Source organism: Podarcis bocagei, assembly GCF_964188305.1.
Source record: "Podarcis bocagei genome assembly, chromosome: 3".
NCBI classification, from domain to species: Eukaryota; Metazoa; Chordata; class Lepidosauria; order Squamata; family Lacertidae; genus Podarcis; species Podarcis bocagei.
This window is the reverse complement of record NC_138127.1, coordinates 92670811-92689522: the sequence shown is the minus strand read 5'-3', so window position 1 is coordinate 92689522 and position 18712 is coordinate 92670811. Positions and strand designations below refer to the sequence as shown.

Here is an 18712-nt window from a genome sequence, read left to right as displayed (position 1 = left end):
TGATCAGGAAGTTACAGGCCCTTCTGTTTCAAGCTCAGAACCCAAAAGCACCCTGCAATTCTTAGGACTGTCGGAGAAAACGCAAACCCTCTTTCTCAGCACGGTGCAATAATCTACGCAATAATTCTATTTTGCGAACTCGGTTTGAACGATTTGTGCACCATTACACAACCAGACACTGGCTTTCATAGTCTGCGGCTAGAGTGTGAGATTGGGGTTCAAATCCCCGCACAGCCCTGAAGCTCACTGGGTGACCTTGGGCCAGCCACGGTCTCTCAGCCTAACCTACCTCACAGGGTTGTTGTGAGTATATAACTGGCAGGAAGAGAACCACATATGCCACCTTGAGCTCTTTGGAGGAAAGGTGGGATAAAAATGCAATAAACAAACAAGTAATGCCATGAGCCAACAGGACCAGGTCAACTGCAAAGTAGCCTTTGACTCAAAGCCTAATACAGTGGTACCTTGGGTTACAGACGCTTCAGGTTACAGATGCTTCAGGTTGCAGACTCCGCTAACCCAGAAATAGTACCTTGGGTTAAGAACTTTGCTTCAGGATGAGAACAGAAATTGCATGGTGGCATCACCGTGGCAGCAGGAGGCCCCATTAGCTAAAGTGGTGCTTCAGGTTAAGAACAGTTTCAGGTTAAGAGTGGACCTCCAGAACAAATTAAGTTCTTAACCTGAGGTACCACTGTAATTTGAACAAGAGCATCTTGTTTAACTTTCTGAGTTGCATTTCTGGGCTTCCTTTTTTGCTGCTGAAAATCGCCCAAGAATATATTTTTTTACACAACAAGCAATTTAGCGGACAGATTCAAGTGCAACTCAAGCTTACATCGCCAACCAATGAGCACGCAGGTGTTTTGGCTTTGCTGAATATTGCACTTCTGCTGGCCACATTTGCCCTTGCATGTACAAACTTTCTCTTATGCAAAGTGACTCTAAAACTGGGACAGGATGGAGAGCACTGTCGTGTGTGTGTGTGTTTTCTTAAAAAGATGAATGGCCTAGGCAGGAACGGCAACCAGCATGTGTCCAGACTGAAACATGCAAAAGTAATTCATACAATTTATTTTCACAGATTTGCATAAAGTAAACCCAATAAAAGGTAAACTACTTAGAAGCTTTTGTTGATTCAGTGGTATATAAACCTCCTTTTTTTAAAAAAAACTCAATAAATAAGGAAATTCCGTTTTGCGCAAAGGGCATTGCAGAAGAGCAAAAACCAAAAAAAACAACAACAAAAAAAAGATGACCCCAAAATATGAACATACCCTTAATAATAGAAATTCTGGTTTCACGAAGTCCAACAAATACATGGTATCCGGAGCTCGAAGCCAGTCAGCAATGGACCTAGCAAAATGTAAGTAAAAAAATAAAATGAAAGAGTTCTGAATTACAATAGCTTGCTTAGGGAAGCATGAAGACATGCTTCAGTAGAGCACATCTTGAATGGCTGAATTTGCTTGCTGCTTTTCTAACTTCCTCTCTAATCTTTCAGCTCTGCCGCCCTCCTGCTACAATCCTCACACATTTCAGTATGTTGCAGAGGCACAATTCCAAATGCTCAGACCGAACTGCAAAGCTTCCTTGCATTTATTGAGTGTCCCTCCACCACATTCTGGGGACTGCCTGCATTGCGATGAGTTGCAAGTACCCTTAAGCATGAAGTCCTGTGATTCTAAAAGGTTACGTCTCTTACACATAAAGCACGATTCCAAACCCAATACCTGTTGTTAGTCTTTAGGTAGATCATTGCTAGCGCCAGAGTCGCGCCTGGGCATGTCACGTCCACATTTATGGTGTCTCCTTCCTGTAAAGAATAAAAGCAGGGAGATAAATCAGCCTGAATGCTAGAGAACAATGTCACACGCCGCTTTTATATTTATTTACTTATTTCGTTCAACTTACTAATGGTTTCCCGTAAAATATCTCAAAGCATTTTGCTTTGTGCGGGAGGGGGGCCAAGGGAAAGCTCTGAAGGTGGTCTAATGGACTCCTGCCCCCCAAGAAAAGTAGGGCTGAGCCTAAAGAGTAACTGAGATGGGAGACTGTCTTGGAACTCCACTGATGGTGCTCTGAGGTCCCTTGAAAAAAGGTGCGAAGAAATGAACCAACCTCATCCTTATAAAAGGATGAAGGGGAGAAGCTGCAGGATCCTTGCAGTACTCAAAGGGCAGAGCTCAGTTTCAGAGCATCAGCCCCTGGCATCTTCAGGTAGGGCTGAGAAAGACCCCCTGCCTGAAACCTTGGGAAGATGCTGCCAGCCAGGGAAGAAAACAGGGAGCTAGATGGACCAACGGTCCAACTCAGAATAAGGAATGACTTAAGAAAACTGAAGTGGGCACCTTAATCTGGTAGCTTGGAGACTTGTGCTTTTCACGGTGCATTCCAGCTTGAAACCGCCGGTGACCGCCAACCATATACTGGTAAAGCTGCTCAGGAACGTTGAGGTCCGACATGCCTATCAAGTTGCTGCCGTGCTGCAAGAGGAATGGAGAGCAAAGGGTTAAATAATAACAACAACAATAATGATGATGATGATGATGATGATGATGATGATTATGTATTTGTACCCCGCCCATCTGGCTGGGTTTCCCCAGCCACTCTGGGCGGCTTCCAACAAAGATTAAAAATACATTAAAATGTCACACATTAAAAACTTCCCTGAACAGGGGTGCCTTCAGATGTTTTCTGAAGTTGTTTATCTCTTTGACATCTGGTGTGAGGGCGTTCCACAGGGCGGGCGCCACCACCGAGAAGGCCCTCTGCCTGGTTCCCTGTAACTTGGCTTCTCACAACGAGGGAACCGCCAGAAGGCCCTCGGCGCTGGACCTCAGCATCCAGGCAGAACAATGGGAGTGGAAATAAAAAAATTCCTTCCAGTAGCACCTTAAAGACCAACTACCGTATTTTTCGCTCTATAGGACGCACTTTTCCCCCTTCAAAAATGAAGGGGAAATGTGTGTGCGTCCTATGGAGCGAAGAAGCCATAGCCCCGCGACCCTCTCCCGACTGGAGAGGTGACACGCGGCTATGGCAGGAACCTCTACAGCCCCGTGTCACCTCTCCAGCCGGGAGAGCACGCGCACGGGGCTAAAGAAGCCCCCCGCGACCCTCTCCCGGCTGGAGAGGTGACGCGCGGCTATGGCAGGAGCCTCTATAGCCGCCCGTCACCTCCCCAGCCGGAAGAGCGCGTGCGGGGAGTGTCTGCAAGCCTCGCGCACCCGGCAGGAGGTCCCACCGGGTGCGCGAGGCTTGGGGCGGCAGCCTGTCGCCCGATGCACGGGGAGCCCTCGGGAGGGCTCCCCCTGCTTCGGGCGAGTGTCTGCAAGCCTCGCGCACCCGGCAGGAGGTCCCACCGGGTGCGCGAGGCTTGGGGCGGCAGCGGACTGCTTGCGCGCACCTAGAAGCTTGGGGCGCGCTGAGCTCAGCACGCCCCAAGCTCCTGGTGTAGCGCAGCGATCCGCTAGCCCTGGGAGAGCCCCGCGGCTCTCCCAAGACTAGCGGACTGCTTGCGCGCACGCAGAAGCTTGGGGCGCGCTGAGCTCAGCACGCCCCAAGCTCCTGGTGTAGCGCAGCGATCCGCTAGCCCTGGGAGAGCCCCGCGGCTCTCCCAAGACTAGCGGACTGCTTGCGCGCACGCAGAAGCTTGGGGCGCGCTGAGCTCAGCACGCCCCAAGCTCCTGGTGTAGCGCAGCGATCCGCTAGCCCTGGGAGAGCCCCGCGGCTCTCCCAAGGCTAGCGGACTGCTTGCGCGCACCTAGAAGCTTGGGGCGCGCTGAGCTCAGCACGCCCCAAGCTTCTAGGTGCGGGCAAGCAGTCCGCTGCCGCCCCAAGCCTCGCGCACCCGGTGGGACCTCCTGCCGGGTGCGCGAGGCTTGGGGCGGCAGCGGACTGCTTGCACGCACCTAGAAGCTTGGGGCGCGCTGCTTCTAGGTGCGGGCAAGCAGTCCGCTGCCGCCCCAAGCCTCGCGCACCCGGTGGGACCTCCCGCCGGGTGCGCGAGGCTTGGGGCGGCAGCGGACTGCTTGCCCGCACCTAGAAGCTTGGGGCGCGCTGAGCTCAGCACGCCCCAAGCTCCTGGTATAGCGCAGCGATCCGCTAGCCCTTGGAGAGCCCCGCGGCTCTCCCAGGGCTAGCGGACTGCTTGCCGGCACGCAGAAGCTTGGGGCGCGCTGACCTCAGCCTGCCCCAAGCTTCTGGATTAGCGCAGGGGTCCGCTAGCCCTGGGAGAGGCGCCCGGCTCTCCCACGCTAGCGGAGACCTTGCCGGCACGCAGAAGCTTGGGGCGCGCTGAGCTCCGCACACCCCAAGCTCCTGGTGTAGCGCAGCGCACCTGGGGGGGAAATAAATTTTTTCCCCTTTATTTCCCCCCCAAAAATCTAGGTGCGTCTTATGGGCCGGTGCGTCTTATGGAGCGAAAAATACGGTAAGTTAGTTCTTGGTATGAGCTTTCGTGTGCATGCACACTTCTTCAGATAATGGGAGTGGAGACACTCCTTAAGGTATACTGGGCCGAGCCCTATCCTGTTCTACAAACTTGTTTGCGGCCCAAGGTGCCTGAAGCACGCTCAGCAAACAAACAGGTGCTGCATTCAGATGAAAATCTAGCAAACAGTCCAGCATCTCTCTCTCTCACACTCACACATTCCCCAAAAGAGAGAGCTACACTTACCCCGAGGCAAACCATGCCCAAAGCTAAGCCAGCAGCTAGCGAATAGGACTCTCTGTCGGTGCAATACTCCATTTCAGGGCCTGGGGGGCGCCCTTAAATTTAAAACAACAACAAGAGTAAGTCAAAACTAGAAAGAAAGAAAGAAAGAAAGAAAGAAAGAAAGAAAGAAAGAAAGAAAGAAAGAAAATAGTTGATTTTTACTTAGTTAAATATTAAATTTTAGTACTGAAAAGCTTAGATCACCGTATTTTGCTCAATATCATATTACAGTGGTACCTTGGGTTAAGTACTTAGTTCCAGAGGTCCGTTCTTAACCTAAAACTGTTCTTAACCTGAAGCACCACTTTAGCTAATGGAGCCTCCTGCCACCGCTGTGCCACCACCACACAATTTCTGTTCTTATCCCGAAGCAAAGTTCTTAACCCGAGGTACTATTTCTGGGTTAGTGGAGTCTGTAACCTGAAGCGTATGTAAGAAATGTATGTAACCCAAGGTACCACTGTATCAGGGACAAATCAGGGGCCAATTTGGACAGCTTCCTTAAAGGTTTTAGCCTGTGGCAGCAAAAATAAAATCTACCAATTCGCACAACTGCAAGGAGGTCTCCATGAAATCATTTGCGAAGGGAAGCCCACACAGCGCTCGCTCCAGATGTTGTGGACTACAACTTAGCTTTAGCCAGCATGGCCAGTGGTCAGGGATGTGGATGCAAGTCCAGTAACATCTGGAGGGCACCTGTGTTGGCTACTTGCACAAAACATTTGTGACCCGGATGCCACCCCAAGAGATTTCCTCTCTGGAGCTTTACCTATTTCCGACAGCAGAACCTCGGCCGTGTGCCTGTGAGCCGTGCCTTGGTAGACCAAGCCAATCCCTATCACGGCTGCCACTTGTACATTGTGAGGCACATCCAGTTCGGTGGAAGTCGGTGGCAGAAGAGCAGGGATGTGGATGCTGAGCAGGCGAGTGATGGACATGTCCATGGTGCCCAGTTTGGCGGCTGAGACCCCAAGCAGCAGCCCGATGCTCGTCATTTCGTGGCCCTGCCAGGAGAAAGAAACGCATCCATCAGGTGACTTTTTTGAATGGAACAAATGCACAAACGCACACTCATGAGCTGCACCCCAAAATGAAAAGCCTAAGGCCATGTTTCAGGATTCTTTTATTTTACATCTTAATCAGATAAGTGCTGGAGCTGCAATGAGGTCAAACGTATGTTCTTTCATATGTGATACACCTGTAAAAGGGTAAAAGAGTATTGGGAAATAATTTATAATGAACTGGAAAAAATGTTTAAAAGCACCTTTCCAAAAAACAAACAAAAAAAACCCAGAGTTATTTTTGCTGGGGATAATTCAGATGGAAATTCCCAGGTGTCAAAAACGGCTATTTATGTATGCCACTACGGCGGCCCATGTTTCGTTAGCCCAAAAATGGAAAACGAGCACGGTCCCAAAGAAGAATGGCAACTTAAACTGATGGAATATGCGAAGCTTGCGGACCTAACATATAGAACAAGAGAACAAGAAGAACATTAGTTTAAAGAAGATTAGGAAATGTTTTCTGAATATATGGGGGGAATTGTGTACACTTGAAAACGCAGGCAGCATTAAGATGAATTCAACAGTGTAAATAAGTTTTGACGGAAGTAATAATGGAATACTGAATGGTTTAGTTTATATCAAATATGCAGGGATTTATGCTATGTAAAATGAACTATGGAAAGAGAAGAAGGAATGTCACTGATATTTTAAGGTTGTGTAAATGAATATTCTAAATTGTAAAACAGAAAATTTAATAAAAATTATATTCTTTAAAAAAGGATTCATTTATTTTAACATACACCACACACAAACAACAAACACATATTGTTTGGAGGGGGCCCTTCCTTGCCCCCCATGACTAATTTTTTTTAGGGATGTGGGGAACTGCAGCGGTTAGGGAGGAACTGGCAAAGATCTAGTGCCTTGCCTTGCACAAGGAGAAAAGCTTTTCACCAGTGCGAAGCCACCGTTGATAAAACCATGGTTTGCTGCAATGCAGTAATGATGGTTACAGTTGCTGGTCTGCCTCTGGAGGCAGAACTGCCAGGCAAGCAGAAAACAAAGGCAGACAAGCAGGCTTGAACTGTGGTTGCCTGTATGTCTGGGTACTAAACTACGATTAGCAGAAACCATGGTTTGGCATGGCCACCTGACTATAGTCAGAAATACAAAAATCGTGACGTTGTCTTCCCTTTGCCTTTGGGTCAAGCGTCTCACCTTTGTCAAGTAGTCATGGATGTTGAGTGTGGCGAGCTTTGTGAGGTGGCCGTTCAAACCCAGGGCCATGAGGAAGCCTGCATATTCATTGGCTAGTTCGGCATTTTTGGGTTTGTTGTAGACGATCCATGCAGAATCTATTTGAGAAGCAGGCGCGATCTTCAGTCCAGCAGCAACACCATTGTGGAAGTTGGCCCAGCAAGCCATGTTTGGAGGCACATCTATGTTCCCACTGTTGAGGTCCACTGTGGTATTCCTAGGAGGAGCCCGGCCTACAGAGTGCAGAACGACCAACCGCATGTGAATCAGAACCGTAGAAGAAAACCCCTTTCTGCTTGGGAGGGCTAAGCATAGTTAGCTGCTTTGGGGTCACTACAGTGGTACCTCAAGTTAAGAACTTAATTCATTCTGGAGGTCTGTTCTTAACCTGAAGCTGTTCTTAACCTGAAGCACCACTTTAGCTAATGGGGCCTCCTGCTGCCGCCGCACCGCCAGAGAACGATTTCTGTTCTTATCCTGAAGCAAAGTTCTTAACCCAAGGTAATATTTCTGGGTTAGCAGAGTCTGTAACCTGAAGCGTATGTAATCTGAAGCGTATGTAACCCGAGGTACCACTGTATAGTTATGCGCAAACATCAAACTGACTTGTGTTTTATATATGCTGTAAGCCTCTCAGAGTGGCTGGGGAAACCCAGCCAGATGGGCGGAGTATAAATAATAAAATTATTATTATTATTTATTATTATGACAGTGGCCTGGTTCAATTGCTGCTTCTGGCCATGGAGGCAGAGCATAGCCAGCACAGCTAGTAGCCCAACGAACCCTCCTTCGAGGAACAAACTTGCTATAAGAGCTACTAATTTTTGTTCCTGTTGTGACTCAAATTATCCCTAAATTTCCTTCCCTCCTTCAGATTCCCCCACTCCCTAATCCAGAGGAGTGTCATGGATTTCATGCTACAATGGTAGCATTGTAGAGCAGGCAGTGCTCTGTGTGTGAGCCCACAGGTAAATCGGGTTATCATGCTAAGTATTGCAGGAACTCACCTGTCAGGTTTAATTTGGGAATAGGCAACGGTTCTGTTGGAACTGGATGGTACGAGTACAGAGTGAACATTCCTCTTCCCAAAGGGAGAGCCATCGTCCGCTGACACAACTGCAGCAGCCTATGGTGAAAATCAAACACAGAAAAGAATGCAACCAACAATATTATTCCTTTTTAAGCACACACACACACACATACACACTTATATCAACGGGTTAACAAATTATGTTACAATCAACTTTAAAACAGGCAATAAAAAGCTGTAGGAATATAAAATACAAATAAAGAAAGCATTTCTCATGGTGTTCCGAATACATCTAGTGCTTTTTTCTGGAGGTACGCATACCCCTAAACATTTTGTGAATCTAAGTTTGGCCTCATTGAGGGGCAGTATTTCAATATGAGTAGGAAAATGAGAGTACAGTGGTACCTCAGTTAAGTACTTAATTCGTTCTGGAGGTCCGTACTTAACCTGAAACTGTTCTTAACCTGAAGCACCACTTTAGCTAATGGGGCCTCCTGCTGCTGCCGTGCCGCCGGAGCACGATTTCTGTTCTCATCCTGAAGCAAACTTCTTAACCTGAAGCACTATTTCTGGGTTGGCAGAGTCTGTAACCTGAAGCATATGTAACCTGAAGTGTATGTAACCCGAGGTACCACTGTACCCTTAGTTCTTAGAGAGAAAAAACACTGCATCAAACATTCCACCAATGAGAAATATGCAAAGCAGATAGGAAACCTGTGAATCTGTGGACAGGGAGACAGATGAACGTATGAATTTTTATTTCTCCATACTTTATTTGTGAACATTTTATGGCAGGCAGCAGATTGTGTGATGGAGTCTACTGAAAAAGACAAAGAGTTTGAAGTGATGCAAGGACTTGTCTGTGGTGGTTGGTCTGCAATGGCCCAGTCACTCTTATGCAAGTCATCAGTTTAAGTCTAGGATTCTTTGTCTGTGGCTCAAGATGGACCCTGTTTCTTTTTCCATCCTCTCTTTTGGAAGCACCTGAACTCGGGCAGAAGACAAGAGAGCGCCCCTCCAAACAAACCAGCTGTGTTCTTTATGTTTTGATTATGCCTGGGGAGGCTTCCACAGCTATTGCCTGTGCCTAGAGCTCTTCCAGACTGTCAGGTCTGCAGGGGATTTGGCATGTCAAGCCGCAGAGACATCCAAGGTGCTTCCAGGCAACAATGTTTACTGAAGATCCATCCCAATTTCTTTGCAGGGAGATGACATTTGCTATTGAATGCATAAGTTAAAGGTAAAGGGACCCCTGACCATTGGGTCCACTCGTGACCGACTCTGGGGTTGCGGTGCTCATCCCACTTTATTGGCCGAGGGAGCTGGCGTACAGCTTCTGGGTCATGTGGCCAGAATGACTAAGCCGCTTCTGGCGAACCAGAGCAGCGCACGGCAACGCTGTTTACCTTCCCGTTTACCTTCTACTTGCACATGCTTTCGAAATGCTAGGTTGGCAGGAGCAGGGACCGAGCAACAGGAGCTCACCCCGTCGCGGGGATTCGAACCGCTGACCTTCTGATTGGCAAGTCCTAGGCTCTGTGGTTTAACCCACAGCACCACCCGCGTTCCCCCCCTTTTTTTTGCATATTCCTTACGATTTTTTGTGGGTAGGTTAGATGATGTTGCATCAGGGCAAATGCTATACAGTGTATTTCCCTGTCACTTTCCCTACTACAGAAAGTCCAGTCTTTGGCAATCTGTGGGTTTGTTGCACCAGAGCTCCCAAAGAACCAATTTTGCAACCTAAATTTGCCCTGTGAGACCTGCATTGCAGGGGGGGGGGGTGAACTAGACAATCCTTTGGGTACTATCCAACTCTACAATTCTATGATTCTATGAATCCCACTCAAAAACAGTGACAGTCTAAAAGTGCCCTCAATCTCAAACCTGCAAAAGAACATAGCATTTTCGTAAGGAAACTTTCTACTGAGCTTCCCGACTGCCCACTCCCATTGCTGATCCCAGCATCCTTAAGAACTTCCAGTGCTTGGAATCACTGCTAGGAAGCCTGACTCTGGCAAACATGGGGATCTCTGCAGTGACACAATATGACACTCCGACAAACAAGCTTCTAGGAAAGCCAACAATTTACCGGTTTTCTTTTTCTTCTATATATTCGTGGTCACTGACTTCTGGCATCTGAACTACATTGACACGGACAGGGTGAGCACTCTGCAGAAGTCTGCGCACCTCTTGCACTCGCAGGTCTTCACTCCATATTAGTGACATCACTTCCTGGTTCATATCATTCATTCCGTCGTCCTCCTCTTCTGACTCGGCTGTTGAGGGCAGTTCGGAGGAGAGCACCTGGGTGTCAGACTTTTGGAGAGAGAGAGAGAGAGAGAGAGGGAGAAATTGTATTTTCAGTGGGGAAAGGTTGGAATGTTTGAGGCTATATATTTAAGGAAAAAAATGAGTACTGGAGGCGAGAAATGTAACAGAGGTACATAAGGTTATGCACAGTGTGGAGAAAGATCACAGAGGAAAGCATTCCTCTCCTTCTCAAAATACTAAAACCCGGGGTCAGCCAATGAAGATGAATGGTAGGAGATTAAAGATAGAAACACTTCATCACACAAAGCATAGTTAACCTATGCAATTTTCTACCACAAGACATAGTGAAGATGACCAACTTGGAAGGCTTTAAAGGGGGATTTGACAAATGCATGGAAGATGCAAACCCAAACATTCGAATTTCCCCCTTTTTACATAAAAAGGCATCACTGGTAAAACTAGAAATGCTCTTTCCCTTTAATTTAAATAAATGGAAAGCCAAGCACAGGCTTTAAATCTCAGGAACTATTTGAAGGAATCTTCCCAACTTTTCTCTGGAAGATACTTCTATTATGGTACTTACAGCTTTACACTTTGGCAAGTTTCCCTCGCACGCCTGTTTGGAAAGATCCTGACGGCCAATCAGAAGACAGACTGATTCTGGCCAGTCAGAGGCAGGCTGCTGCCGGCAGTGATATATTGCATCTCTGATAGGAAGAGCAACTCCAAATGGCAAAGACTCCAGATCTCTTAAGGTGAATCCTAATATTATAAAGAAAACAAACCTTGGGGTTATTTTGCATGCTAATTTCTACGAACCCATCTTAAGTCCAAATAATAATAATAATAATAATAATAATAATAATAATAATAATAATAATAATAATAATAATTTATTATTTGTACCCCGCCCATCTGGCTGAGTTTCCCCAGCCACTCTGGGCGGCTTCCACAGAGATAAAAAATACACTAAAATGTCACACATTAAAAACTTCCCTGAATATAAAGGTAAAGGTAAAGGTACCCCTGACCATTAGGTCCAGTCGTGACCGACTCTGGGGTTGTGGCGCTCATCTCGCTCTATGGGCTGAGGGAGCCGGCGTTTGTCCGCAGACAGCTTCCTGGTCATGTGGCCAGCATGACTAAGCCGCTTCTGATGAACCAGAGCAGCGCACGGAAACGCCGTTTACCTTCCCGCCGGAGCGGTTCCTATTTATCTACTTGCACTTTGACGTGCTTTCTAACTGCTAGGTTGGCAGGAGCTGGGACCGAGCAACGGGAGCTCACCCCGTCACGGGGATTTGAACCGCCGACCTTCTGATCAGCAAGTCCTAGGCTCTGTGGTTTAACCCACAGCGCCACCTGCGTCCCTGAATATATATAGACATTAATGCCTGTAGGCACAAAAGCAGAGATGCAAACATACCCTGTAGGACAGGGGTGGGGAAACCTTTTCTGGTTAGCAAGCCAGATCTTAATCTCCCTTGGCCCCGGTGAATCAAATATGACAGGTTTCAATCACCTGACATCAGAGAATCAGGTGATACTATGCTTCAAAGTCCCAATTGTATGGACTTCAAAATGCAACATGGGGAGCTGTTGGAAAGTGCTTTGCAAGCGGCACATACTGTTCCTTAAGTCTCTGAAACAGTAGGGTTTGGGAAGGATCAAGGGTAGTGCTGAGAGGGAGAAGCAGTTTCCATGGACCGCGAACAGTTATACCTCCTTGAGAAGCTGATGGGCAGGAGGGAGTACATGTTGGGAATCTGAATACGTGCAGCTACTCACACAGAGTCAATTAGGGTTTGGCAGACAGCCAAGGCAATGTGGAAGAGTAAGTCTGCTTGGTGATACAGAGGCATGGAGACAGCTCCATGATTGGTCACCTCTCTCACGGGAATAATGATTAATGGCCTACTAACTGGTACGAGTGTCAGTGTAGGAGTTGGAGGTTGAGAGTTGTGAGTCGTGTATGAGAGAGTTAGTCAAAGATCTGTGTTCTGTTCTGTTCCTGTAAATAGTCCACTGTATGTAATAAACACCTAACTACAAGTTCCTGGTTCCTGCTTCGTCCATCCTGTTTGAGCCAAGCTGCCAATTGCTTTCGTGAATTCTGCATTTACTCTGCTAGGTCTGGCTAAGGTCCTGCAACTAGTCGGAAAGTTGTGAAACACCAAATAGGTTTTGCCAATAGTACAACTTGCCTTGCTTCAGCAAAGGAATGATTGGACACACTTTAGATTCCTGAATGTTCCTATGAAGCCCCTCTATTATCAACCCATAGGGTGGAAGTGGCTTCCCCAAACCAGCCTTAGCAGGCCGGTGATCTCTGCCCCCTACACACAGTAGGTACAGGTCCATGGCATTAGAATCCTTCAGGATGAAGACAAACAATGGTTTTTAAGAGAGTATTCTAAGTGAAACACTGCTTCCCATGGTGCACATTCGTATTTCTTTTTCCTCACTGTTACATCTGGCCGTAAACACTTTTCAGGCTTTTGAAATGATAAAAGCCTATGAAACATCTTTGGCCAGAGACAACAGCGGTATGTGCACACACACAAGCAGCGGCCCAACTTTCAGACTGCTTTCTGCTCTGGAAAAAAGAAGACACGTCTCTAGATTCTGCTTTCAAAAGCGAAGTTGCTAGCCTTTATTTCTATGCACACAGAACGCCCACAAAAACCAAACACAAGTTGTATTTTTAGTGCTTAATTTTTGGTTTGGAGCGTACGTATTTTTCCACCCTCGGACCTTCAGGTGATTTATAAATACTTTAAATAAATAAAATAAATAAATTCCTGCCATAAAGTTGGAAGATCTCCTTACCTACATTCGTCATCCAGACAACCAGCTTTTCCGCAAGACTGGAAGCAGATGTGCTGTGCCGAAAACTGCATCTGCACAACAATGGGAAAAGCAAGAGGAATGTAATGCGCTGCGGTTGCTCTTGCAGAAAGACCTGAAGCCCAGGAGCCAAAAAGGGGCTTCCATGCCTCTCCACCTGTCCCTGGTGATTCTCCCTAGGCCACCCCAACCTCACCAGCCCCGCTCCATGTCCTCCTCAACTACTTCTGCCTGGCTGGAATGTATCCTTCAACTGTGACAATGCATCTTGCTTGCCTGGACAGAGAGGGGTGTGAGTTTCACATCCATTGCCATAGGTGCCACCTCTATCCATTGCCATTGGTGTTAGAATTCCTGCTCCATGATTGCAGTCATGGGATTGTTGTCTATCACATGACGGTGTATGTTTTGACTCCACAGAGTGGGAAGTGACAGAGACAGGATGTCTGAGTTACTGTGTTCCGTGAAGCGGGACTATTGTCCTTTGTTCTTTTTCTCTTTGATGCTAGAGAGAGAGGGAGCCATGTTGCAGTGCTCCGTCTGTGTTTATATGTAAATAAAGTAGATTAGCCAAAATGCTGAGTTGCTGAGGCCTGTTACGCAAGCTGCAAAGGCTCTGCGGATCCCTAAGTGTGCCAATGTCTGCTGGCATTGGTTGCTGTGATGTTCGGGCTGAAGAAAGCTTTTGAAGCTCCCGAACGATTGACCAGGAGGGAGAGAACATGGCAGTTGGGCATGTGTCTCTACCAGGGTCCTACTCGAGTGTAGGCTGAACTCCTGACAGGGGACACCTAAGCACCCCCCAAAAAGTATGCTGGCATGGGACTGAGCCTCCCCAAACTTGAGTGGCTGGGCCTTGCCAAGCTTCACTGCAGCAGCAGTGGTTCTTGGCAGGCCTCATAGCCTCCTCCTGACACGTGTGAAAGCCTTCGCCCTCCCCGCCACTGTTGGGCAGAACTTGGCGCCTCTGTCCATTGCCCTGCCCACTTTTGCCTCCGGCCCCACTCACTACAAGAATACCATTTTCTTCCAGAAAGTTCCTCATGGAGGAACGTGGCCCTCCTGTTGAAAAATATTCCTCACATAAGAGGAAGGGGACATGACTGTTGTCCTCTCCTGCTCCTCCGAGCCCGTACGTTGTTCCACAGTGAGTGGCCACGGTTTCCAGACAGATTTTGAGCCTTGGCACCTCTACTGCCTGAAAGGAAGGAAGCAGCAGGGGTGGGGCCTGGGGAGATCAGAATGCACCTCCTGCAACACAACAGGGTCTTTCTCTCGCTGGTGTGGCCCAGGCCTCTTATCTCCTCCTCCTTCCATCTGGCTCTTAGGGAAAGATTCCCTGAAAAACTAAGGCAATTCAGGAAATTGACCATAAAGAGCCAAGGAAAGAGGCGGAGGAAAGAGATCAATAGTTTAGAGGTCCTTTGGGGGAAAATAAGACTTTCCCAAGGGCAGGAATTGAGCAGAACCCATAAACCAGGCATAGGCAAACTCCGGCCCTCCAGATGTTTGGGACTACAATTCCCATCATCCCTAGCTAACAGGACCAGTGGGTCAGGAATGATGGGAATTGTAGTCCCAAACACCTGGAAGGCCGAAGTTTGCCTATGCCTGCCATAAACCAAGAGTAGTTTTCATATTGCTCAGGGAGGAGATAGCAAGCAAGGGCGAGCACCAAAATACCGTACTTTTCCGTGTATAAGACGAGGGGTTTTTTTACGTTTAAATAATTCTGAAAAACTGGGGTGAGCGATGGGCATTTTGGTGAGCGTTTTTAGGCACCCCCCACCCAAGAAAAGCTCAACAACTCTGGGCAATCTCCCCCCATTTTCTGAATTTTGAGTCCCTAAAAATAGGAGGTTTGTCATACACGGTGTCAGAGCTGCTTCAAGATCCTAGCTCACAGAGGATCACGCTAGCCAGCGGTCATTAAGTAAAAGTCTTTATTGAATTACAGTTTCCATTCTCACGCTGCTGTCTGCAACTCTACGTCTACTAGCTAGATCGGCGAGGCTCCGTCTGAGTCTCCGCCCCGTGCGCACCAACTTAATATCCTAGCCTTGCTCCACCTTTTCCTCCTGACTGTCCTCCTCTGGGTCCCTCTACCCCCCGGGGCTTCTTCCTTCCGGGATTCTTCTGACGCTGACCCAGACCCTTCTGCCTCCTTGCGCCGGGCTTTAGGACCCGGTTCCCTTTCGGGGCTGCTCACTGCGCCGCCTTCCTCTGCATTTGAACTTGGCGCGCGCGCCCAACCTTCCACTTTCCTCTTAACCGTTTCTTCGCTCCCCGATGGAGGTGTGGCCACTCCTGACTCCTGCCCTCCCTCCTGTGGTGAGCTGCCAGCGCTTCCCTCCTGGCTCCTTTCCTCTTCCCTGCTTCCTGGCGGTGACGCTGGTCCCGATTTCCAGCTGCTCCCCCCTGAGTCTCCTCTGGCTCTATCTTCCTGGGGTGCCTCCCTAGACGCCCCCCTTGCCCTGGCCACTGGTGCTCCTTTCTGTGAATCCTCTGATTCACTGGAAAGACTGGGAGATCTCGGGTCGTCGTCATCACTCATCCTTTCCTCTGTCTCCTCCCCTTCGCTCTCTGTTTCCTCCCTTGCCCGTGCCTCTGCACCTAAACCCCTGACATCCATCCCCCCCTCGAAGCCCCCCAGTCCCCCCTCTCCTCCTTCCGGTGCTGGAGCTGGGGGCTGCTGTTGCAAAGGGACGAACGTCGGATATCGGTCGCTTCCCGTGGCAGGCCTCCAGCGGAACTCTTCCAGGTCTTCCTCTCTGCTCTCGTTGACGACAGTCACCTCCTCTTCCATCTCTGTGCCGCCGTGCTCGAAACCAGGGTCGTCCCCGAAAATGTCCATGTCCGTCTCTCCCGCACTTCCTCCAGGCGGCGTTGCTCGGCCGGAACAGTCCAGCCACTTCCTGCGGAACTGCTCCTCCGGCCTATCGTCCCACCAATACGAGGGTTCTGAGACAGATCCCGAGGGTGACCCCTCCGGGGAACGGACGTCTCGTGTTGGTTCCTCGTCCGAGTCGAACCCCCTGAACGTGCTGTCCGAAAGCGTGGGCGTGAAAAGCCAGTCGTCGAAAAAGTCTGCTGGCATAGGTCTATGTGGGAAGAGGGCATGAAACTCGTCTTTGAGCAGAGGTTCGTCTAAAGCGTAGCCCGGCACCCAGCTGTTCGCACTGGCCGGGGTGCCCTCCCTGGCGAGAAAGTATTCTACTCCCTCTTCCCCCCATCTGGAGTCCAAAATCTCCGTGACTTCGTTGATGCGCTCCTCCTGTGCCACTCCCGTGTGCCCCGTTCCTTCTCTGAGCGGACTCGGCGCCGTTCCGGGTTCCTGGAACCTGTGCGGTGCCTTGTAGGGAGTGAGCACCGATCTGTGGAACACCGGATGCATTCTGGAACCCTCCGGAAGCGCCAGCCTGAAAGCCACCGGGTTGACCTGCTCTTCGACTTGGTAGGGCCCCAGTTGTTTATGCCCTAGTTTCTTCTTGGCCAACGACCTGGCCGGCACTGCGTGGGCTGCTAACCAGACCCAGTCTCCCACGTGGAGCTCTTCGCCAACCCTCCTGTGTTTGTCCGCTTGTACCTTGTATGCGTGTTTAGCCAGCTCCAGGTGGCGCCGCAGCTGATCGTGGACTTCCTGCAGCTCCGACGCGAACGCATCTGCTGACTGCGGCTCCCCTTCTCCCCTGCATTCCAGTCCCGGAAAGGTTCTAGGGTGCCGCCCGTTGTTGGCGAAGAACGGCGTGACGCCCGTGGATACGTGCTTCGTGTTGTTGTAGGCAAACTCTGCAAGCGGCAGGTAATCCACCCACGTCGCAGGCTGTTGGTTTGCATAACATCTCAGGTACTGCTGCATGATGGCATTGGCTCGCTCCGCTTGCCCGTTGGTCTGCGGGTGTCTCGCCGACGCCAGATTGATTTTGACGTTTAGGAAGCCCATCAGTTTCTGCCAGAAGTTCGAGATGAACTGCCGCCCGCGGTCGGACAGAATAGACCGTGGCAGACCGTGAACCTTGAACACGTGGTCTATGAACAGTTTGGCGGTTTGCTCCGCCGTGGCCACCTTAGCACACGGAATGAAATGCGCCATCTTGGAGAACAGGTCCACCACCACCAACACTGCCGTCTTGCCCCTTGAGCTGGGCAGATCCGTGACAAAGTCCAGAGCCACCCTTTCCCAAGGTTCGACCGGAGTTTGCAGCGGCTCCAACAGTCCAGCCGGCGGTTTGTGCACCGGCTTTGCCCTCTGGCAGGTGTCACACCTCGCTACGTAGTCTGCGACCTCCCCTCTCATTCCAGGCCACCAGAAATCCCTGGCTACTAATTCCACCGTCTTCTCCTTGCCAAAGTGCCCGGCCGTGGGTGCGTCGTGCAGCTGCTGTAGCACCTTGGCTCGAAGTTCGTCACCCGGCACGTAGATGGCCCCTTTACGGATGAGCAAGCCATCTCGTAGCTGGAAACCGTCGGCCGCTGCCTTGCCCCCTCGCACCTCTGCCATCTTCGTTTGTGCGAAAGAGTCCCCCTGCAACGCTCGCCGCACCGCCTCTAGGTCCACGGTCGCCGCGGCGCACGCCCACACTGTCGGTGCAAAGATGTGCATGGCGGCCGCTGGTGTTGCGTCCTCCAGATACTGTGGCTTGCGGGAGAGAGCGTCTGCCATGATGTTGGTGTCCCCCGGGACATACTCTATTCGGAAGTCGAAGTCCGCAAAGAACTCAGCCCAACGTATCTGCCTCTGGTTCAGGAACTGTGCCGTGCGCCAGTGTTCCAGATTCTTGTGGTCCGTGCAAACCCGCACCGTGTGCTTGGCGCCGATCAGAAAGTGCCTCCACGCCTTGAACGCTGCATGAATGGCCAGCAACTCCCTGTCCCATATGGTGTAGTTCTGCTCGGACTTGCTGAGCTTCCTGGAGTAAAACGCTCCCGGCCGCCACACGCCCTGCGGGTCTTTCTGCAGCAGGACCGCCCCCACTGCTCTGTCCGAAGCGTCTGTCTCCACCCTCATCGGCATGCTGGGGTTGACATGAAGCAGCTGCTCTTCCGACGCGAAGAGACGCTTGAGGGCCTGAAAGGACTGCTCCGCCTGCTCTGTCCAGATGAACTTCTTCTTCTTGGAGCTAAGGGTGTCAGTGATGGCCGCCGTCTGCATCGCGAAGCCCTTGATAAACTTGCGATAGAAGTTCGCAAAGCCGACAAACCGTTGGACCTCCTTCCGGTTGCGTGGGCTCTTCCAATCCAACACCGCTCGAACCTTGGCGCTGTCCATGGCGAGCCCTTTGGCAGACAGCTTGTAGCCCAGAAAATCCACCTCCGGCACGTCAAATTGGCACTTCTCCAGCTTGGCGTAGAGCCTGTGTTGCTGTAGCCTGCCCAGCACTTCCTTGACGTGCTTGTCATGTTCTTGCTGCGACTCCGAAAAGATCAGGATGTCATCCAAGAAACAGACGCACGTCTTGTAGAGAAGTCCCGCCAACACGTGATGCATAAATGCTTGAAAAACGTGAGCGCCATTTTGTAGTCCAAAAGGCATAACTCTGTATTCGTAGGTACCCAGTGGCGTGAACATGGCTGTCTTCC

At 49.9% G+C, this 18712-nt stretch overlaps 1 protein-coding gene across 6 annotated transcripts in view; it reads right to left on the bottom strand.

Moving 5' to 3' along the window:
* Positions 1-18712, bottom strand: part of ANAPC1 (anaphase promoting complex subunit 1) — a 63751-nt gene that overhangs the window by 18854 nt on the left and 26185 nt on the right. For all 6 annotated transcript variants that reach the window (XM_081188350.1, XM_081188347.1, XM_081188348.1 and 3 more), the window contains exons 24-33: positions 13115-13185; positions 10869-11047; positions 10104-10330; positions 7989-8107; positions 6943-7214; positions 5490-5724; positions 4682-4773; positions 2352-2486; positions 1734-1816; positions 1278-1356 (exon numbers count right to left, since the gene is read on the bottom strand). In XM_081188350.1, the coding sequence (XP_081044476.1) occupies positions 1278-1356; positions 1734-1816; positions 2352-2486; positions 4682-4773; positions 5490-5724; positions 6943-7214; positions 7989-8107; positions 10104-10330; positions 10869-11047; positions 13115-13185 (1492 nt within the window). The remainder of the gene's footprint in view (positions 1-1277; positions 1357-1733; positions 1817-2351; positions 2487-4681; positions 4774-5489; positions 5725-6942; positions 7215-7988; positions 8108-10103; positions 10331-10868; positions 11048-13114; positions 13186-18712) is intronic.